The sequence below is a fragment of the Gilbertella persicaria genome (genome assembly GCF_025201335.1).
Source record: "Gilbertella persicaria strain CBS 190.32 chromosome Unknown B0P05scaffold_9, whole genome shotgun sequence".
Lineage (NCBI taxonomy): Eukaryota > Fungi > Mucoromycota > Mucoromycetes > Mucorales > Choanephoraceae > Gilbertella > Gilbertella persicaria.
Genome location: NW_026251970.1, coordinates 271,110 through 292,129, shown reverse-complemented (window position 1 = coordinate 292,129; position 21,020 = coordinate 271,110). Strand labels below are relative to the sequence as shown.

At 37.2% G+C, this 21,020-nt stretch overlaps 11 protein-coding genes across 11 annotated transcripts; 6 read left to right on the top strand and 5 right to left on the bottom strand.

Annotated features, from left to right (window-relative positions):
- Nucleotides 1-36: 36 nt before the first annotated feature.
- Nucleotides 37-3,335, bottom strand: B0P05DRAFT_531950 (Spc7 kinetochore protein-domain-containing protein). Its single transcript, XM_051577034.1, has 11 exons — nucleotides 3,195-3,335; nucleotides 2,965-3,149; nucleotides 2,738-2,914; nucleotides 1,911-2,695; nucleotides 1,819-1,868; nucleotides 1,652-1,769; nucleotides 1,530-1,600; nucleotides 1,043-1,482; nucleotides 569-992; nucleotides 252-523; nucleotides 37-200 (listed from the first exon to the last, which is right to left on the bottom strand). Exons 3-11 carry the CDS (start codon nucleotides 2,839-2,841, stop codon nucleotides 89-91), a joined length of 2,376 nt encoding a protein of 791 aa, XP_051437303.1. The 5' UTR covers nucleotides 2,842-2,914; nucleotides 2,965-3,149; nucleotides 3,195-3,335; the 3' UTR covers nucleotides 37-88.
- Nucleotides 3,336-5,303: 1,968 nt separating this feature from the next.
- Nucleotides 5,304-5,780, top strand: B0P05DRAFT_594936 (uncharacterized protein; the record flags this gene model as incomplete). Its single annotated transcript, XM_051583092.1, has 1 exon — nucleotides 5,304-5,780. The coding sequence occupies exon 1, from the start codon at nucleotides 5,334-5,336 to the stop codon at nucleotides 5,778-5,780; it is 447 nt and encodes a 148-aa protein (XP_051437302.1). The 5' UTR covers nucleotides 5,304-5,333.
- B0P05DRAFT_531945 (kinetochore component CENP-S-domain-containing protein) lies at nucleotides 5,765-6,462 on the bottom strand. The gene is made up of 7 exons (XM_051577033.1): nucleotides 6,382-6,462; nucleotides 6,287-6,338; nucleotides 6,170-6,241; nucleotides 6,085-6,118; nucleotides 6,000-6,039; nucleotides 5,910-5,936; nucleotides 5,765-5,866 (listed from the first exon to the last, which is right to left on the bottom strand). The coding sequence occupies exons 1-7, from the start codon at nucleotides 6,403-6,405 to the stop codon at nucleotides 5,798-5,800; spliced, it is 318 nt and encodes a 105-aa protein (XP_051437301.1). The 5' UTR covers nucleotides 6,406-6,462; the 3' UTR covers nucleotides 5,765-5,797.
- Nucleotides 6,463-6,499: 37 nt separating this feature from the next.
- On the top strand, nucleotides 6,500-7,897 carry B0P05DRAFT_531941 (vacuolar import and degradation protein-domain-containing protein). The gene is made up of 4 exons (XM_051577032.1): nucleotides 6,500-6,848; nucleotides 6,890-6,967; nucleotides 7,024-7,113; nucleotides 7,163-7,897. The coding sequence occupies exons 1-4, from the start codon at nucleotides 6,573-6,575 to the stop codon at nucleotides 7,463-7,465; spliced, it is 747 nt and encodes a 248-aa protein (XP_051437300.1). The 5' UTR covers nucleotides 6,500-6,572; the 3' UTR covers nucleotides 7,466-7,897.
- Nucleotides 7,657-8,893, bottom strand: B0P05DRAFT_569634 (extracellular aspartic proteinase; the record flags this gene model as incomplete). Its single annotated transcript, XM_051581269.1, has 2 exons — nucleotides 7,657-8,501; nucleotides 8,596-8,893. The coding sequence occupies 2 exons, from the start codon at nucleotides 8,891-8,893 to the stop codon at nucleotides 7,657-7,659; spliced, it is 1,143 nt and encodes a 380-aa protein (XP_051437299.1).
- Nucleotides 8,894-8,922: 29 nt separating this feature from the next.
- On the bottom strand, nucleotides 8,923-10,574 carry B0P05DRAFT_531936 (C2H2 type zinc-finger-domain-containing protein). The gene is made up of 4 exons (XM_051577031.1): nucleotides 10,334-10,574; nucleotides 9,786-10,291; nucleotides 9,486-9,740; nucleotides 8,923-9,425 (listed from the first exon to the last, which is right to left on the bottom strand). The coding sequence occupies exons 1-4, from the start codon at nucleotides 10,548-10,550 to the stop codon at nucleotides 9,198-9,200; spliced, it is 1,206 nt and encodes a 401-aa protein (XP_051437298.1). The 5' UTR covers nucleotides 10,551-10,574; the 3' UTR covers nucleotides 8,923-9,197.
- Nucleotides 10,575-10,887: 313 nt separating this feature from the next.
- On the top strand, nucleotides 10,888-11,331 carry B0P05DRAFT_531930 (uncharacterized protein). Its single transcript, XM_051577030.1, has 2 exons — nucleotides 10,888-11,039; nucleotides 11,083-11,331. The coding sequence occupies exons 1-2, from the start codon at nucleotides 11,002-11,004 to the stop codon at nucleotides 11,240-11,242; spliced, it is 198 nt and encodes a 65-aa protein (XP_051437297.1). The 5' UTR covers nucleotides 10,888-11,001; the 3' UTR covers nucleotides 11,243-11,331.
- B0P05DRAFT_594932 (uncharacterized protein) lies at nucleotides 11,310-14,510 on the top strand (the record flags this gene model as incomplete). The annotated part of the gene is made up of 7 exons (XM_051583091.1): nucleotides 11,310-11,521; nucleotides 11,570-12,878; nucleotides 12,944-13,029; nucleotides 13,165-13,511; nucleotides 13,560-13,886; nucleotides 13,931-14,349; nucleotides 14,404-14,510. The coding sequence occupies exons 1-7, from the start codon at nucleotides 11,375-11,377 to the stop codon at nucleotides 14,508-14,510; spliced, it is 2,742 nt and encodes a 913-aa protein (XP_051437296.1). The 5' UTR covers nucleotides 11,310-11,374.
- Nucleotides 14,507-15,754, bottom strand: B0P05DRAFT_635404 (uncharacterized protein; the record flags this gene model as incomplete). The annotated part of the gene is made up of 4 exons (XM_051583591.1): nucleotides 15,595-15,754; nucleotides 15,445-15,551; nucleotides 15,039-15,388; nucleotides 14,507-14,978 (listed from the first exon to the last, which is right to left on the bottom strand). Exons 1-4 carry the CDS (start codon nucleotides 15,704-15,706, stop codon nucleotides 14,507-14,509), a joined length of 1,041 nt encoding a protein of 346 aa, XP_051437295.1. The 5' UTR covers nucleotides 15,707-15,754.
- Nucleotide 15,755: 1 nt separating this feature from the next.
- On the top strand, nucleotides 15,756-16,954 carry B0P05DRAFT_531921 (terpenoid cyclases/protein prenyltransferase alpha-alpha toroid). Its single transcript, XM_051577029.1, has 2 exons — nucleotides 15,756-16,133; nucleotides 16,176-16,954. Exons 1-2 carry the CDS (start codon nucleotides 15,797-15,799, stop codon nucleotides 16,805-16,807), a joined length of 969 nt encoding a protein of 322 aa, XP_051437294.1. The 5' UTR covers nucleotides 15,756-15,796; the 3' UTR covers nucleotides 16,808-16,954.
- A 1,131-nt stretch (nucleotides 16,955-18,085) lies between these two features.
- B0P05DRAFT_569629 (extracellular aspartic proteinase) lies at nucleotides 18,086-19,316 on the top strand (the record flags this gene model as incomplete). The annotated part of the gene is made up of 2 exons (XM_051581268.1): nucleotides 18,086-18,383; nucleotides 18,472-19,316. 2 exons carry the CDS (start codon nucleotides 18,086-18,088, stop codon nucleotides 19,314-19,316), a joined length of 1,143 nt encoding a protein of 380 aa, XP_051437293.1.
- Nucleotides 19,317-21,020: the final 1,704 nt, after the last annotated feature.

The following is a 21,020-nucleotide window of genomic DNA, read 5'->3' as shown; positions in this document are numbered from 1 at the left end:
TTGGAATCAATAAAAAAAATAGTAAATTATGTACAGTACAAGTTGATACCACCAACAACAAGAGCAGTTTGGTCTGGTCTTTTATATTTTATTTTTTGGGTATTGAAATTTGATCAAGAATGTCTCTAAGTGTATCAACTAAACTTGTAAAGCCTGTTTCACCTATAGCTTTTGTTAAAGAAGACTCTAGTCCTTCCTGACTGAAAAAAAGAAAAGCATTAGATAATTGTAAAATCAGGATTCAAGCTTACGTAATATCGCCATAATGTAATTTGACTTCCAATGTATTTAAATCCAGTGCAGGATAATTAAGCACGTCTTTTGGTTTGACTTGAAATGCGACTGTAAACTTTGCTTTTCCTATAAAACTCGTCATGCAAATCTCACAAGAAAAGCCTGAATCATCCACTAGGCTAGCAAACTCTAATGCTTCTATCTTGACCCAAAACCTTCGTTGCAGCTCTTTTAGTTCATATTGCATCATTCCTACTCGATTCCAGTATATAGCAATATCTTGTGTGATCTATGCAACTTGTAAATACATATAGACAACATCAAAAACACCTACCTCATTGATGTCCCATTTGTTTCGAACAACTATTTTGAGACCATGCACAAGTTCGGCCAAAGGACCTAATTCTCGTTCTCGACTGTCCAGCAATTGAATCAAGACGGCCTTTTCGCCTCTATTTTGTAATTGTATGCGATCACAAGTGATATGGATTCCACCACTCATACTGAACTGCATGATGCGATCATTATGTTGTTCTAATTGGTAATCATGAATTTCTATACATCGATTGTATGTGTCAGCAGCAGCCACAAATTCTTTTTCTGTCACATAAGGATGTTCACGCAACGTAACGTTTGAGTTTTCGATAGACTCAAGTAAATATTGCTTTTGTTCATTTAGTGATACTGTCTTTTCCTCAAGCTCATGTTCTTCACTTTCAAGCGTCGCAATTTGTTTCTCGTAACTTTGCATTGTATTGCTAGATCAACATTATGAGTAACACATACTTTTTTTTGTAGAATTGTTTACCGCTGTTGTTCAATCTCTTCTTGTAGTTTTTTTAATCGTTTACTGTCCAGCGAATTATGCTTAATCTCTTTTTCCTGTAATTCCTTCAATACTCGTAACAATTCCGTATGATAAGCACCAATATCTGCCACTCTTTCTCGAATTATGTCTTCAAATTGACGTATCGATTCCTGGTCTTTTTCTAAGCTATTACGATGCTCTTCAAGTGTATCTATCAGTGGCGTCCATGTATTGGAAAACCATTCCAGCCATGCAATTGTGGCTTTTAAACGAGCATATTCTTTAAGCTTTTCAAATCGACGCTCCATTGTTAACCGGAGTTCTACACTGCCTTCTCTAAATTCCGAAAAGAATTGAGGATTGGCTTGATTGATATCTTGTTCAATGCCTTCAATCTTTTCTTTGGATCGTTCAATTAGACTGTTGATCTGAACAATTGCCTAATCAATCTGTCAATCAAGCCAGTATCTCTATTCTCATATCCTACCGATTCAAAAAATTCAAGTTGCGGTAATATACATGTATATGCAATAGCTTGTTGCGCTTCAGATGTACTTTCTATGCATAGCCATCATGATCAACTAATGTCTCGTTACAAATTCCACTTACTGTCATCTGCATCAAAATCAGTTTCACGTATAGATAGTTTTGGAACCACAGGCTCTGGAAAATCAATGCCGACGTATCTAAGAAAATCTAGCAAGCTAATGTTTGTGTCTACTACAGTCTATCAAGTTGAGGTTTAGTATAGTAGATTGTATGTAACTATAAATTACATTGTCGATAGATGAATCGTAAAGGCCAGAAAACTCTTCTTCTAAAAGGTCTGAAAATAATCAGTCATAATATCAAGAAGTTGTATACGTACTTGTATTATTATCATGAGAAAAGACATGGTCTGATTCAACGCTTAGACTACGTCTAGAGTGTAAACTAGGTGATTTATCATGTAAATAAAACGATTTGCTAGGAGAATATGCAGATGAGGGGCTTTTGGCTGAAAAGGCCTTGGATGGTGATGCTGTCAATGCTGTGGATGAAGGACGAAGTGGGCTGTATGGCATGGATTGTGAACGAAGTGAATGATTGGAAATGGAGGGCGGACGGAAAGGGCTGTAAGAGATTGAAGATGACCGTGAACGCATAGGCGATGCAGATGGAGAGTCTTGTGGTAAAGATGGGCGAAGTGGGCTGAATGTGATGCTGGGTTCTCTATGAAAGGACGATATTTCTTGTGTAATCTGCATTGAATCGTCGTCTCCTTCGGGTGCCAGTGGTACATCATACTCTTCAACAACTTCCATTTGATCATCAGACGGTGCTGAGGCTCTTTTTTCTACTTTAGGGGGTTTAATGACTTGAGTGATCATCATACTATCTGTTGTCATGTCTTCCTGAGAGGGTTTTTCTAGCTTGTTTTGTTCCTCCTCTTCCTCTTCTTCCTCTTCATCAAACAAACCACGTGACACTTGTTGATGTTGAAGACCGAGATACTGCATTAAATCAGATTCACCTTGATTACTGACTGTCACATTCGTCTCGTCTTCATGATCATCTTCATACATCCTCTGCAACAAACTTGGTGGATGGCCACCTGTTCTTTGTCGAATACTTCTTGTGCTACTAGGTGGACTTCCAAATAAATCAGGTCGTCTATATCTAATAAGTTTGTTGTGTCGTTTCATTCTGAATTACCTTTTTCTTTGATCCAAAGGTGATCCTATAATTCTCGAAACAGGGCTTTTGGTATCTTGGTGGTTGAATAAAGGAGAAGAACCAAACACGTCACTCATTAACATGGAAGGCTCTGTTTCTTCAATGATGTTGGGTACATTACGAGTGTTGATATCAGGTGAATCTTCTCTAAATACTCTATATGCAAAGCATGAACACAAACAAATAAATTCAGTGTGTAACCTTACCTTAAGTGAGCATCAGGTGCAAAGCTTACTCTTTTTTTTTCTTCTAGTCGTTCACGTCTCTTTCTAGCAAATAATGATAAGAAGATACAAAGATAAAGATGAACTTACTCTTGTTCGTGTTGAAATAATGGTGAATTATATCTAAGTGGTGTATGTGCCTTGAGAATACTTCTTCTTCCTGGAGTCTAAAGTATGCTATTAGTTCTATATCAAATAAACTTAATTCTTACGTCTAATAAACGTTGGTATCTACTTTCGGTATTATCTACTGTCCACCTCGCACTATCTAGGTAAGTTTCATATATTCTTTTTCCATTGATAGGTGAGTGAATAGGTGGTGGAAAGGACATTATTTAAAAAGTAAAAAAAAAAAAAAAAAAAAAAAAAAAAAAAAAAAAAAAAAAAAAAAAAAACATAACAAAGGCTCACACGCGTAACTGAAGGCCATTGTGCACTTGGAAAAAAATTGACAGTCTCTGAACAGCTGTCACAAGCCCACTTCAATAAGTGGATACCTGAATACTTTCAATGCTTTATATAAAAGTTGTCATCATAGTAACCTGTCTCGCTAACCTTGTTTGATTTTGTAGATTCTATTGTTCATGAGCTATAGTGAATATCAATGGACTTCTGTATTTATTACAATACATTTTTTGAGTTAATGATGCATAACAATTCTTGAGTGGTTACTGGCTCTAATAACTTTGTATTTGAGGTTGACTTGTCCTGATCTTGAGCATTTTATAGCCCAAAACTATAGAGATATAGCAAGTGTGTATTTCTATAGTCTACCTTACGCTTCGACTGTTGATCTCTTGATTCGATGTGATCCAAATATAGTCTTAGTCACACCATTATATTTCATAAATAATGAGCTTTCAAGTGATACATAAAGATTGCTCTTCCTTCAATTGAAGCGTGATTATTGCAGCATGACAAATTCTTAAGTCTCTGATTTTTTAACCAATATTAGGTCAATTCAAGGTCTATTTGAACTGTTCAATGAAGCTTACAAAGAACTATCAAAATACACCATGCTTACGTTCGCAACTCCTGATTAGAAGTTTAAGTTTAAGTTACTTGTCGTATGTAGTATATATGCTTTTTTATGCTCATAAATGAACTTTGATTCTCAGTTTGTAGATCAATACTGATCCAAATCAAGATTGGTTTATATTGGCAGAGACACCCTAAATGAAGCTTTTAAAAATAATATTATTGGTACTGATCTATCATCAACTGGCAGCAAAGAGTACTATCAATTAGAGTAGCTATATCATTTTCACAGCTAAAAAGCTATTATTTTGGTCTCTGAGGACGGTAATCTTGTCGTTTTTGTGAGTTAGATACCATCTTAACATTAGACCTTGTATACAGAATACATTGGCTATCTGAAAATCACTTTTATAGCACTTTTTGATGTTGAAGCTGTTGAGTGTCTTTTGGGCTGTATTTCGCTCAAAAAACAAGAAGCCATCTAGAAATACATCAAGATCAAGTCTAATCAATTTGGCGCCTTAAGAAAAGTGGGGGGGGGGTTAGTACTTAGAGCCCAAAGATGCAATAGAAACGCGCTGTTTACTATGAGTATTCATGAGATAACGCGTAAAATAGTTTACAGGGTTTTACACGCGTTGTGTACTTTTTTTAAAATGCTTTTTTCAAATTCAACACTTGGAGCATGTTTAGTAATGCAAGAGGAACATTTTTTGCCATAGATTGTCATAATAAAAGTTGCTTGTATGATGAGCTACAGATCATTTTCTGATTTTGATGTAAAATCGTAAGGGTATCATAAGGCATAATGGGTCGAAAATTGCATTCATGTTTTCATGAGCCAAACATGTCTCAATGATTACTGATGCTAAAAAAAAAACATATTTTGTAGACTGATGCTAGCTTGGTTTGTTCAAAAATGAGCATAACAAACTGCCTTTACTAGTAAAATCATTCTCACTTTTTTCATTCATCAGTAGTTGATTCAAAACATGTCAAAATACTCTCTTAACTATACATCAGTTTATTTCATTTGAATTGTCGACATCGTGCTTTTAAATAGCCTCGGAAAAGGTGACTTGTGACACTAAAGTTCATACATGTTATAGTTTTATCATGGTTGGTATCAGTATCAATCATGTATACATTTCTAATACTCTTAGCCCGTATCACTAGGATACTACTATAGATAGACAGCTCTTTATGTCTCCTCAAAGATACATCTATCAAAACCCCATAAAAAAAGCCCAATGAATTCTGATGTCATTTTCGTAATGGTCTGAGAAAATGCCTGCATGAATTTTCCTTTAGAAATAGAAAGCCCCGGGAATAACCGTATTTTCTTTTTCTTCTTTTTCTTATTCTTAAAAACAATGAATAGTGAACTTCCTAACCATATGCCTGTGGATATGGCATTAGCACCCAACCAAAAACCTTATGAACATACGCACGTTATCCATACACCTCCTGTTGAACATGACCATAAATTATCTCAACACAGTCTTTCTCCCGAGAAATTAGGGTTAGTAGGCTATGTCAAAGATGTAGCTGGATTTGTCAAGGACGCTGTTCATGAACGAAGAGAGAAAAGGATCACTCGCCGTAACTCTGCAACAGAAGAAGAAAGACCTAAACAAGAAGAGAAACAAAGACGAAGATCGTCTGCTGAAGTACCTCAAGAACAAGTCTCTGTTCCCCCATTGGCAGGTGTTGTCAAAGGCTTATTTCCTGGTGTAGAAACCAATGCAGTGGGTTGTACACATGCAGATGATCTTCGCACACAAATGATGCATGTGAATGATGATCATAAACTCTTGTAATTTTATTCAATAAACCGTTATTTCTTTTTTCGTTTACTGCTTGCTTCTTCCTGAATGTCTTTGGCTGCTTCTGAGATCATGGCATACTATCAAAGTCAATACGTAAACCGGCTAATTATTCATTTTTACCAGACTATCATTACGTCGAGCACACAGCTGATTTATTTTATTTTTATTTGCATGAAAATTAGTACGACCACTCTCAACTTGTAATTTTACCTTCACATCGTCCATAGATATAACAGCACGTCTTGCATGTCTAGTACAGCATCAATATCTATATTCTCAATCGTTGTATACTTACGTTGCAAAGGCTTCTAGGTCCATTGCCATGGTTTCTATGAAGAGTTACTAACAAAAAAAAAAAACGCGTGATTTCTGTTATTTACGCATTTGTTCAAGTACTATCTCTGCTAATGAAGCTACAAAGGCTTCAGAGACTTCTTTTCCTAATGATTGTGCTATTCTTGAGTCAGAATATCAAGTAAAATTCTAGATTTGCTTACCTTCATGTTTTGCTATCTCATTGACCGAGTACCAAATAGCTGTTAATAATTGCTATAGAGAACTGAGTATGTGTACTGATCAACCATGATCTTACTTGTTTTTGATCATCGTCTTCCATCGTGGTGCCGCTTCGTGAAAACAAAAAAAAAAGCTTAAAAAAATAATAAGACTGGTGACTTGAAAGGTTGCATTAAAAAATTGTGCGTGGGTATGCTTATGCACCAATAAAGTTATTTTCTCCCAAACAATCCTTTATTTTATTCTTCTTGTTCATCTTACAACATTATGCCAATACCTTCTACTTTTCAAACTACTCAAATCAAAACTAAACCACAACAGTTAAAAGAAACGTCATGTATTATGCATGACGCTATAGAAACCAATCTACTTTGTAAAAAGAGTTCATTGCTTCATGCCAGAAGAGAACATGAAGACAAGCCTGTCAGTATTTCAGAAACAAGATTGCGTCCTATAAGCATGACGGGTCTTTATGCTGGCTCCATGTTTCATGGTACGCAGAAATGTGGAACAGCCAGTTATGAAGTCAATGTGGAATTATTAGTAAGTGGTAAACAACATAGCATGAACTTATGAATCCATAGCATGTTGATATAAAGGAGAGCACTTTATGTGGTTATCTCAAGATCAAGGGACTAACAAGTGAGTTCCCCGAATTGACTGCAAGTACATCAAGACAACAACCGACATGCTGATTTTTTATTTTTGTTTTGTTTAGACTTTCTTTGGGGCAGAAATCATTGGTCCCAAGCATTCTTTCCATACTAGGAAATGGCAAGCAGATCAACAGAGTGATTTATTGCATTGGGTAAAGTTGTATCTTTGATCATGATGATGATGACTGACATGGCAATTAGAAAAAATTCCCTTCATTTAAGCCCTATATAGATGTGTTTAATCAAGATAGTTTTGTATTTGACAGTACAAAAGCAGATGATGATTTTATCTATATGCGCTGGAAAGAATTGTTTTTGGTGCCTAACCATCATGTCAGTGCCATTCACGGTGCAAGCTTTGCTGGTTTCTATTATATTTGCTATCAACGCTCTACCAATCGTATCAAGGGCTTTTATTTCTTTCGCCATCATAAAGATTGGTTTCAAGAACTTACATTGGATCATGTCTCTGATCATGGTTCTACAAGCTATGAATTCCGTTAATTTCATATCTATATACCACTTTTTTCTTTTGTTTATATATATATATGATTACACAAATAGTACATATTGTTCTATCATGTTAATTTCACTGTAGAATGATATATATATATATACACTTGAAATTCAAACAATCGTTACAATGATACCAAGCAACGGATAAAGCGAAATAAATAATTTATTACAAAAATAACTTAAGCTCTAACAGGAGCAATCTGGACTTGAGGCACTTGTTGGTTAAAGACAACATAGTTGTTCTTCAAGAAAGTATCACCCAAGATAGCAAAGCTAAGACCACCCTTGGCAAAGGAAGCGAAACAGGTACTGCCGCTCTTTTCATACACCAAGTCAGAGGCAGGGATCTGGAAAGTAGCACCGTTGATGGTAAACACAAGAGGAGCAAAGTTGGCTGTGTTACAGTTGATAAGGTAAGTACCGTCGCTGTTGGCAGTAGCACCATAGGCAGCAGCAACTCGGTCAGCAACAGCATCCGTCAAGAGCAAGAGAGTGGTACCAGTGTCAAGAATACCAGAGAAAGAACTAGCCACGCTCTTACCACCAGCAGTAAGACCGCCTACAGTGATACCCCAGTAACCTTGAGACTTGTTGACAGGCACAGTCTTCAAACTACCGCTGAACTTGGAGGAATCGTAGCCACCAAAGAGATATTCACCTCCACCGCCTCTGGAGGCCTTGCCGAGGTAGACACCGTAGATGGGAGAAGAAATCAAGCCTTGGCTGATCAAGTTGTCAACAGGCGTCTTGATGCCACGGACAGTAGTGATCGTGTTGAAACCGAGACCCAAGAGACCGTCAATGGGGTCGCTGGCAAAAGAGCTGGATTCTTTCTTGGCCAATTCGATCGTTTGACCTTGGATCTTGAGACCACCCAAGTTGACAGTGTCAGTAGCAAGAATACCGCTGGCAGTAGAACCATCACCGTAAGAGATAGACCAAGCACGGCCATCGGCCTTGTAGGTGCTAGACTTGGTAGAGTCGTAACGAGTGTGAGTTGTGCAAGAGGCACACAAGGTAGAAGCTACATACATACAACATGAGAAAACTAGGTGCCATGGTTTTTTTTTTTTTTTTTTTTTTTTTTTTTTTTTTTTTTTTTTTTTTTCGTTGCTTACCAATCCAGAGATCACTAGAACCAGTGTCAAAGTCCAACTTGAACTTTTGTTCTGGGGTACCAATGCCAACAACACCATAGTATTCGAGATCATTTCCATAGTCAACAACAGGAACAGAGCCAGTAGCATCAGTGGTAACGTTGGCAGGAGTACCATGGAGAGGGTTAATGATGTGCTTGATGTACTTTGCTCTAGCTTTGGCAAGGGAGGCTCTGGCATTGGGCTTGAAGTTCTCATTTTTGGTCAAAGGAATGGAAAGCTTGTTACCGGAAGGAGCAGCTTCAGCTGCCATAGCCATGACAACGAGGGCAACGCAAGAGGAAACGAGAGAGAACTTCATAAGGAAAGTACTGTTGTTTGGATAAAGAAAAAAGAGACAGGCTCTTGAAGTGTTCTTTTATATGTATTTCTCTTTTTCAGGTCCTTTTTCTTTTTTTGACATCTTTTAACTTGTTATAGACTTTTTGGCCTCAAACAGAAATCATTTATTTGTGTTTGTATTAAATTGCATGATCTCGTACGACCTTTAATAAAGTACAAAAACCAGGTATTTACACATACACACACACACATACACATATACGATAAAGTGGTAATTTATTCTAAATAATTTGAATTCTGAAATGCTTTTGTAGTCTGTTTTGATTAATACCAACGCGTGTCGTGTATTCGTGTTGGTTACGGAGGTCTTTAAAGGCTTCTGTTGGACGCATGTTTCTACGACCACCATCTGTGATCAATAATCTTTGGTTGTTGTTACGCATGGATTCAAAAGCAGGCGACTCCGAATATTGACCGATCAATTTGTTGATCAAAATGGAATCCCGTGTCTATATAGAGTGTATGAGTTTTTTTTTTTTCTGGGTGCTTAAGCTGTGTTACTCGCTTACCTCTTCTGGCTTCAATTTTTGATCATAGTAACGTTTCATATGACGATGTCCAACAACATTACCATTAGGCAAGACCAATGACATTTCATCATCAGCTAAGCTCAATTGTGCTGTAAGTCCTTCCAACTCCGCATCAATGTCGACATTCTCTTGTTCTTCCACTTGAGGATAAGAAGAAGAAAAGTCATAGAAATCAACCAATTCAGCAGCATCATCATCTTCATCATAAGCAATTTTACAATGACCTTTGTCATTCTAGAACAACAATGCTTAGCTATTGATTGAACCGCATTCACTTACCATATGTTTTCGAACAGCATCCACAGAACGCATATTCTTTCCTTTACCATTACAAAAGATACACACATTACCAACAGTGATCTTTTCACCCAAATAACGAATCAAACCCCTTAAATCTACCAAGTATTCAATATCAGGAATAAAAAGACTGTGGACGTTTGTCATATGTGTCATGTTCTCTTCAAATGTATTTGATTGGTATGTACAAAAGAGACAGTCTGTTTCTTCTAAACGGGGTGCTGTCTTGATCTTTTCATCAATCATGGCCAACATTTCCTCTTCTGTTGTTTCCTCTGTAATGCGAAGATCGACTTCTTTTTCCTTAGGTGTGCTGGTGGTAGCCTTGGCGGGTCTAGATGCTTGCTTGGTGACCATTTCCTTGTGTTTCTTGGATTGAATGTGGTTCTCATATTGGTTACTTGAGCCAAACGATTTACGGCAAGTTGCACAATAATTGTTAGTGGTTTCGATTGCTTTTTGTTGTTCTGTTTCTTGTACTTCTTGAGCTAATAGGCTATAAGTGACCCTATATAGGCGGATATGCTTACCTTTTGTCTTGGCACTAAATTGGTCAGAAGTGACAGGAGGAAGGTTCACTACTTTTCTTTTCAGGTTATATCTGTGCCAGTCAGAACGGTAGTGGTTGCGTTGGCCTTCAGCTGACTGAAAGGCAACTTGACAAGCAAGACAGGTATAGAGTCCTGAAGAAGGTGTTGAAGTGTTTTCTTGATCAGACATAGTATCAAAGAAAAAAAAAGTTTGCATTTTTTTTTTACTAAAAAAGAAGGTATTGAGGACAGGTCTCCGCCACACAACACTAAACAGTCACTTTTGACAGATCAATGCATTCTATTGCTTATAGTTTTTTGAACATTGCATTTGTACGGAAAAAAAGGGAGAGAAAGTGCACGGATAACTCCAAAGTATCTTGTAAAATATAGCATCTATTTTTGCTTAAGAAAGAAAGATAAGGAACAGAAAACGGCCTCCTCCTCCCTTTTTTTTTGCATGTGAAAATAATTTCATTCGGTTTGTTTAGTCACTTTATGCAGTGAAATAAGCTCTTATTCTATTTAGATATATACTAAAAGCAAGAAACAAGGGCTTATTTGTCAAAGAAAAGAAAGCCTTTATATTTTTAAAACTACGATAGCTTAATAATAATTAAAAAAAAAGTACCCTTGATTATAATTATTATTATTTTTCTTCTTCTATTATGTCTACACCTGTCAAATACGAATACCTTATATCAAAGTAAACTACCATCATCATGGTAAATCACTAACCTATCTTTTAGATCAGGTGACCTTCTCTTTTCAGTCACAGTAGGTACTTTGGCTTACTTTTTAAATGAACGCGATAACCCAAGAGCACAAAATGGAAAGACATTACTTGAGCTAGTATCAAGAGCAAGACAAAGAAAGATTCAACAAAGAGAAACCAACCGAAAACTGTAAATAATAATAATAATAATAATAATAATAAAAAAGACGACAAGAACGATAAGCGGCATAAATCATATGCAACGCCTTTTTTTATTACCGAGTACATATAAATATACAGTCATTTAAAATAATAAGGAATCCATCATGAAGTGGTTGACTTTAATTGCTGTCGCTTGTTTAGTGAGTGCACAACAACAAGATAATGGTTATTTTCATTTAAATGAACATCATTTGATATATAATAAAGAGCCTAAACATATCTTGATTGCTACCCATATTGGTGGTTCTTCTGTAAGTAATGGCGTGTCATCCAAACAGAGAAATTGATTTGATATACAGCATACAAGATGGGTATTAGAGATAGGCAGGATCTTGGCTGATCGAGGTCATCATATTACCTATGTTACAAGAGACGATCAAGTCCATCTTGGTCAAGCGTATCCTGAAATCACAACTGTTTCAACAGGTGGTCCTGTCTATACCACCGATATCTTGACAGCCACGAAAGGCTTCAACTTTTATCAGATTACCAAAGTGGTCCGTCAATTCTTAAACAAGGCCTATGGTACAGATATCCAATTCTATCAACAACTGGACAAAAAACCAGACTATTTTATCTGTGATGCGTTCAATGATCCATGCATTGATACGGCTGTTCAATTCAAGGTTCCTTTTGCTATTACATGTACTGGCATGCTATACCAAGATATCAATGTGCCTTATATCAATGGGCTAGGAACGACTCACCATGCTACATCTGAGCATATGACACTTTGGGAGCGATTCCAGCATAAATATGTGGATCTCATCAAGACACTATGGTATATCTATCCTGAATTAAAAGAACTAGACCAGTATCGTCAAGCGTATGGCATGACATCTTTAGGCCTCAATCGGTTCAAACAATGGGATAACGGACTCAAGTTGATCAATACCTATTTTGGCTTCTTTCCTCCACAGATCATGAGCCCATTAACACATATGATAGGACCAGTGATTACAGCCAGACAGAGGACTTTATCTGAACAAGAAGCCGTGTTTCTCAACACACATAAGCGTGTGGCCTATGTAGCTTTTGGACAAATCATAAAACCCAGTAAGCATGAAATTGAATTGTTGTTCAGTGGACTCTTGGATCAAATGGAGCACCAACGATTGGATGGTATATTGTGGGTAGGACTCAAGAAACAAATTCAAACACTAGAGGCAGAGGATCCTCTTCTTGTCTGGCAATTCAATACCACACAGTCTGGTCATGTTATCCAACCACCTCTTTTGAGCCATGCCTTGTTTCAACGCCATGTCTTTATGCCTCCATGGGCTAGTCAATTCTCAGTACTCCAGCACAGTGCTACTGTTCTGTTTGTCAGTCATGGAGGAGCAGAAAGTGCTAATGAGGCTACGTTTAATGGTGTTCCTATCCTGGTTCATCCTTATGTGGGTGATCAGCGTCTTGTTGGACGTGCCTTGACGTTGGCTGGTGTTGCACGCACGCATGAACGTGCTGACTGTACTTTTGAGCTACTAAGACAGCATATGAATGAACTCTTGGTGGATGAAGATGGTAGTGTAGGCAGAAATCTGACACGTATGAAGACATTGGCTCAGATTGGATCAAAGAGAAAGACATTTGCAGCCGATTTAGTAGGTAAAGTACTAGCAGCAAAGCAGTAATAGATGATTAACATACATTAGAGGAACATATGTATGTAGCTAAAGAGGGTATATCCGAACATCGCCATGAACCTTCTCGAAACATGTCTAAAATCAAAGCCATGGATATTGATTTACATGCTGCAGTAATGCTCATGTTGATTTTAAGCGGCTTTAGTCTGTTGATGATATTTTAAAAAGGCGCTTTAATAAATACTTGTTTTTTCTTCTTTTTATTCCTCACTTTTCTCTCTCTCTCTTTTTCTTTTGATACTATGCAGAAAGGCGACGAAGAAGCACCCCTTTTGATCAACCAAGAGGCTCCAGATACTCCTGTACAGAGGCCTACGCCTTCTCGTTCTTTCTCACAGCGCGCTCCTCAATACAACACTTTTAATGAAAAGATCAATCGCACCACCAAACCCAAACAGCCCATGCGTACCACCAAGATATCTCAAAAACTCAAACTGTTTCCTGAAGATGAGACGATCCTGACTGAAGAAGAAGACAACGATGTCTATACACAGATAGCCAAGATTCCACATGGTATGGAACGACAAGAGGCAGAAATGTTGAACAAAATGGATCGTTCTGAACTGTCTCGAATGACGGCTTATTGCACAGCTTCGTAAGTCTAAGAATTTAAATGACAGCATAGTGTAACATGATGTTATAGTGCGTATCATATGGATAAAGTCTTCAAGTTCTTACAGAGTAAGAAGACGACCAGTGGCACAGCTCCTCGACGATTTGATGAGTGTGTCTATACACCTTATGCTTTTACTTATCCTGTTGCACCACCTACAAATGGATATGTTAAGGCACAAAAGTTGCCTGAAATGTTCTTGTTTGACTACGGTGTTGTTGTCTTTTGGGGCATGACACTGAAAGAAGAACAAAAGATACTGAAATCACTTGTAAATTTTGAAGAAGAAAAACTAGAGGTAGATGATGTTGAGACAGAAGAATTTCATTACTATTATAATGAGACCTATCAACCACGGTAAGTCATGTATGATGTTACATACAACACTGACTTAAAAACAGCATTTACAATGATATTATCACACTGCGACATCCTTCGAATTATCTGATCAAACTGACTATTTCTCATGCCATTGCTCAGAGTGTCAAAATGACCTTGTTTGAACGGTTGATTGATGATACGATTAATGAGACAAAATACATTCCTCAAGTCATGGCTGAGAGTGGTAATATTCATATGTCAAGAACAGCCATTACAAAGAAGATTGGTGAATTATTTATTATGCGTATTAATGTCAACTTGGTCTCCAATATTCTGGACACACCCGAAATCTTTTGGTCAGAACCTACACTTGAACCATTATACAGTGCAATACGCGGTTATCTGGAAATTGAACAGCGTGTGCAGTTATTGAATCAGCGTGTTGAAGTTATCAGTGATTTATTAGAAATGCTTAAAGACCATCTCAACAGTTCCCATGGTAATGAGCATAACGATGGTCTTTATATATATGTGTGCTAACATGATTCTATAGGCGAGGCTTTAGAATGGATTGTGATTTGGCTTATTGGCTTGGAAATCTTGGTGGCTGTGATTACAACTTCATTAGATGCCTTTAGTTTGTATTACAATAAGAATTAAAGCTTTCTTTTTTTATTTACGTTATCATTTTCCCAATAAATGGCTTCTTCTGATCCAGTCAATACTCGACATTTGATACAATCAACTGTCTTTGTCTCTTGGATTTTGCCTATCTTGTCCTTCTCTGTTTCTTGAACAACAGGATGTGTATCAAAATACTCACATATCTTTTGAGCATCTTTTGCATGATTTAAGCGAATATGAGTGCCTGTTAAGCCTTTCTTCTTAGTATTCATGAATGCTATTTTGATGCCTGATGTTTCCAACAAAGCCATGGCTGTTGTCTTGGGTGATTGAGGATGAAGACTATCCACATACACAATGAGTCCCTCAGTATAAGGTTTAGATGTCTTTCCTTCTTCCTTTTGTTGCTGATCTTGGTTGTATTCATCCCAGGCACGCTTTACTGCTGTCTTTTTTTCATTTAATAATGCCACATATTCATCTTTTAGTCTGTTCCAATCATGTCTACATAAGTTTGAGTTAGGCACCCTATTGTAACCTTTCTTTTTTTTTTTTTTTTTTTACTTTGACATGACACGTAAATGTAGCTTGTCTATCAGTTTGGTATGTTCATTCTCTACTGTTGTGTGTTGTACATAATACCTATTGACGTGTTCAATGGCCTTTTTGACGTGACCCTTTTGATCAAATTCAATAAAGCAATAACCAAAGAACCTTGTTTGGTTTTGTTGATTGGGTGGTATGCGGAAGAAAGAAACATGGCCCACTAGTTTGTTAAACAGCTCCTTAATGCTCTGCTCGTTATCATACGGTTTGGAAAGACCTTCTACGTAAATAGACCAGTCATCGAGTTCCTCTTTCTTGTTGGGAATATAAGGTTTAATACGGCCTATCTTTTCTTGATCCTCACTAAACTAATAGGGTATATCAGTGCCTCATTGGATTCACTCTCTCTTTTTTTTTTTTTTACTTTTAAACGAGATAAAGAATGGTTCTGTATACATCTTCTTATTTCTTCAGGTGTTGCGTCGAGTGTCTTGAGTTTACCCATGTTACAGAGTTCAAGCAAAGAAACCACTGACTTTAGTTTAGTTTGTGTCTAGAATAATAACATCATTACTGTTTTCAGCATCTGCTAGTATCTTTTTCTGCATCATTTTATCCCATAAAAGTGAGGCATCACTAAATAATGTCTCTACTATATTGACAATCTTGTGTTCTCTTTCATTCATGATGAACGCGTAAACAAGAGAAAAAAAGAATGCAACTTATCTGAGTTCATCTTTGTTTACTCTCTCTCTTTTTTTTTAGTTCTCACAGCCATGACAGAACCAAAGACAGACGAGCTACTTGTCTCACTTCATGTAAAATACATTCAGTCATTAGACACACGAAAAGATGATCTCGAGTATTGGCTTACAGAACATCTCCGTCTTAATGGCGTTTATTGGGGATTAACTGCACTTGACTTGATGGACCATGTAGATGCTTTACCAAGAGATCAAGTGATTGCTTATGTTCAGAGCTTGCAACACGAAGATGGTGGGTTTGGAGGAGACAAGCACCATGATACACACATTACACATACCTTATCAGCAGTTCAGGTGTTGATTACATTAAATGCGATCGATGCTATTGATGTAGATAAAGTTGTGACATGTAAGTCCATCCACAGCGACTGTGCTTTCATACTCTTTTAAGATATTCAGGCACTTCAAAACCAAGATGGGTCCTTTCGAGGCGATGCATGGGGCGAAGTAGACTCTCGTTTCTCTTATATTGCCCTTAACTGTCTATCTCTCTTGAAGAGACTTGATGCTATTGACGTTGACAAGACAGTCGAATGGATCCTTCAATGCAAAAATTACGACGGAGGATTTGGAAGTCGTCCAGGCTCCGAATCCCATGCAGGCCAAATCTTTTGCTGTGTCGCTGCCCTTGCCATTGCCAATGCCTTGCATCACATTGATCATGATTTACTCAGTTGGTGGCTGTGTGAGCGACAACTCAAAAACGGAGGCCTGAATGGTCGACCACAAAAACTAGAAGATGTGTGCTACTCATGGTGGGTTCTGAGCGCATTGTCTGTCTTGGGCAATGTGCATTGGATTGACAAGCACAAATTGATCCAGTTTATCTTGTCTGCACAAGATCCTGAATTGGGCGGTATTGCTGATCGACCAGGTGATATGGTGGATGTGTTCCACACCGTGTTTGGTATTACTGGTCTGTCGCTGTTGGGTTATCCTGGGTTGAAACAAGTGGATCCAGTCTATTGCATGCCTCGACATGTGATTGAGAGACTGAAGTTACCTGCCAGATATCATATTTAGAAAAAATAGTTGGATTTGTAAACTTGATCACAATGTAAATAGGTGTTCTGTTGTACAGCATAATTAACTTGTACAAGTATCACATCATTGCATTGTTAATAAAGAAATGATGTATGGTATATACATGATGTTTATATGTTCTCTCTACGTGTGTATAGAAATGAAGCATTCTATATGATAACAAAGGTAGTTCTCTATGAAGCATACCATTGATTTTCTCGGTAAATTCATCTCGATCACTTGTGCAATCTCATTCCTTATTATTTTAAACTCTTTTTTTGGAAGCCAAAAATGTGCTTGTCAACCCTATCTTGAATTGACTTACTGTTTTACCAGGATTAGTATGGTCGCATGAATGAACTTACACAAAAAGGCAATTTGATTTAGTTTATAAGCATAAGACGTTTGTACGTTGTTAATCTTAACTTTAAAAAGCTATTTCCCAACAAAAGGGAAAAACTTCTAATTAAGTGAATATTTACTATTACAGAAACACTGCAATATAGTTAGCATGGAACAGATAACCAGTTATCTTTTAGAGACAAAAAATGATACAACTGTACCTGAATATGTCACATCTATGCTTATCAAGTAGTCCTACACTTTTTTATTTTTTGGCAATGATACATTAGATACCATTCAACAGAATGGGACGAATTCAATTGGACTGTACCAAACCATCGTGTGCTTTTCTGTCCTTGATTCTCTTTACACAATCATGCTTCATACGTCAGACAGTTATACGATGGATAACGCATATAACACATGTGTCTGTTTTCGATGGAAAGAGCCATATTTGGAGTTGAGATTATTTATTCTGGTCAATAACCAAGTTCATTTTCTGCTGTACAGAGCGTGTGGTCATCGATAGGCCTAGATAAACCGAGATCTTGTCATAGTGAACTTTAATTCAAGCATGCTGGTGTTCATGAAATGAGTTCATGTTAGCAAAATTAACGCAATGGTTTTTATTGGACCTCCATTGAAAGATATTGCGTTATCAGTTTTGTACTGCCTCTCATAAACATGTAACTTTTTAGATAAATATAACTTTTTTAGGAATACAAGCTGAATCTATATTGACATGGGACAAAGATCGAGTCTGCAGAACTTCACTTTGGATTCGAGTAACATTTTCTGTGTATGTCAAATATTGGATTTTTTTTTTGTATATATAAAAGAACACTTCAAGAGCCTGTCTTTTTTTTTCTTTATCCAAACAACAGTACTTTCCTTATGAAGTTCTCTCTCGTTTCCTCTTGCGTTGCCCTCGTTGTCATGGCTATGGCAGCTGAAGCTGCTCCTTCCGGTAACAAGCTTTCCATTCCTTTGACCAAAAATGAGAACTTCAAGCCCAATGCCAGAGCCTCCCTTGCCAAAGCTAGAGCAAAGTACATCAAGCACATCATTAACCCTCTCCATGGTACTCCTGCCAACGTTACCACTGATGCTACTGGCTCTGTTCCTGTTGTTGACTATGGAAATGATCTCGAATACTATGGTGTTGTTGGCATTGGTACCCCAGAACAAAAGTTCAAGTTGGACTTTGACACTGGTTCTAGTGATCTCTGGATTGGTAAGCAACGAAAAAAAAAAAAAAAAAAAAAAAAAAAAAAAAAAAAAAAAACCATGGCACCTAGTTTTCTCATGTTGTATGTATGTAGCTTCTACCTTGTGTGCCTCTTGCACAACTCACACTCGTTACGACTCTACCAAGTCTAGCACCTACAAGGCCGATGGCCGTGCTTGGTCTATCTCTTACGGTGATGGTTCTACTGCCAGCGGTATTCTTGCTACTGACACTGTCAACTTGGGTGGTCTCAAGATCCAAGGTCAAACGATCGAATTGGCCAAGAAAGAATCCAGCTCTTTTGCCAGCGACCCCATTGACGGTCTCTTGGGTCTCGGTTTCAACACGATCACTACTGTCCGTGGCATCAAGACGCCTGTTGACAACTTGATCAGCCAAGGCTTGATTTCTTCTCCCATCTACGGTGTCTACCTCGGCAAGGCCTCCAGAGGCGGTGGAGGTGAATATCTCTTTGGTGGCTACGATTCCTCCAAGTTCAGCGGTAGTTTGAAGACTGTGCCTGTCAACAAGTCTCAAGGTTACTGGGGTATCACTGTAGGCGGTCTTACTGCTGGTGGTAAGAGCGTGGCTAGTTCTTTCTCTGGTATTCTTGACACTGGTACCACTCTCTTGCTCTTGACGGATGCTGTTGCTGACCGAGTTGCTGCTGCCTATGGTGCTACTGCCAACAGCGACGGTACTTACCTTATCAACTGTAACACAGCCAACTTTGCTCCTCTTGTGTTTACCATCAACGGTGCTACTTTCCAGATCCCTGCCTCTGACTTGGTGTATGAAAAGAGCGGCAGTACCTGTTTCGCTTCCTTTGCCAAGGGTGGTCTTAGCTTTGCTATCTTGGGTGATACTTTCTTGAAGAACAACTATGTTGTCTTTAACCAACAAGTGCCTCAAGTCCAGATTGCTCCTGTTAGAGCTTAATTCTTTTAAAATCTTATTTATTTATTCAGTTGTATCATAATAAATTTACTGATATTGAAACATTTTATTTTAGAATCCATTTGAATGAACAACTTTATGAAATAACAAGATTTGTCCAATCGGCCCAAATGGACCGATCTTTATAATGATCATTCCCCATAATAAAAAAAAAAAGAAAGTCTTTTTTTATTATTCTCTTTTTGACTGCCTCTTGTTTGACATCTCATGAGTGCTCTGTATAATTTATAAATTGAACAGACAACCTTCGTGTTACAAGTATCACTTTGCAAAATCAAGCGATTGTTGAAAAAAATCACTCGGCTCATTTGGACTGATATTTGAATTCAAATTATCATGCAAGCATTAGAAAAAAAGAGAGAAATATTCTATTACTCAAAAAAAGAAACTATTCGGGCTTGTCTTGCCAGTCCTAGACAACCTTCAAGTGCTTAAAGTAGCAGCCATTACGGATGAGTATATTTGGGTTACAAATTTTAGATGTAGTAGACGTAAAATCGAGAGGAAAAGGTGATGATGAATATGAAAATGATTCTAAACAAAGCAGAAATAACACATGAGAACCTTAATCACCTGTCTATGATGTGCGCGATTAATACGTGATAGTTTGAATAAAAAAATGTAGTTTTAGTCAGCCAATTTATTATTGTTTGAGAAACAAAGAGAAATGACGGACTTTCAGTTCCCATAGCTGCTCCTGATGTCTTTTTCGTCAAAACCAAAGAATTTTTTAGTATGTTGGCCTGGTCACTCTTGGTGGTGTTCAGGATTTTATTATAATCCCTTATGGAAGGTTGTATCCCTTAGGTATCAACAATTGTGTCAAGTACCAAGTAATTGAAGACATTTTGAAATGGTGTCCTTTACTTGTGGTACTGGTATTGCCATCTGTAGCATTGAACAAGACAAGATATAGAGTACTTACTTTCAGGAGTAACGAACGAAAAACCTAATATATCCTTTTTAGAATATATCAAAGGGGGTAGCCCAGATGACGGCTATTTTCTTTGGAATTATATAAGACTCATATAATCATACTGAATGCTTCCACAAAAGCATTGTCTTGAAAATATTTTATATGGCTAGTCACTTTGCTTCACAAACACTAGTTTCCGTTTATACATTGTTTTTTTTTCTATCCAATACATAAAAAAAATTTCGTCAAAACCTAAAATTTGAAAGAAAAAATGACAACAAAGTGCAGAAAGAAAAAGAGTAAGCAAAATACTGTCCTAACAAAGTTTGTAGATATTAACATGGTGCATCTAACAATGTAAAGAAAGTAATATGTTCTCTCATCATATTTTTGACTTTCTATCAGAAAACATGTTTCTACGTTTTTCGCTGTAGCGTATACTTTTTATAGTAGTTTTCTGAACCTAATACTTCTAATATATTCTAGAGACTCAGAGAAAAGTCTAAGGGTATCACAAGGCCAAAATGACCAAAACATGACTATCGCAAAACTTGGTCTGTTTTTACATAAAATTCTTCATTTGAGCGTGGTTTATAGGACACGCGAAAAAAGTGGATTGAAGGCGTTTATGTTATTATTGGAGGCCAAAACTGACTCTTATAATGATCATAAACTTGCTTCTGTTGCTATTGTCATGAACAAAAAGAAAAAGACACGATTAGTAATACACTTAAGAAAGTCATTGATTAGAATATATTTTTTAATGAGAA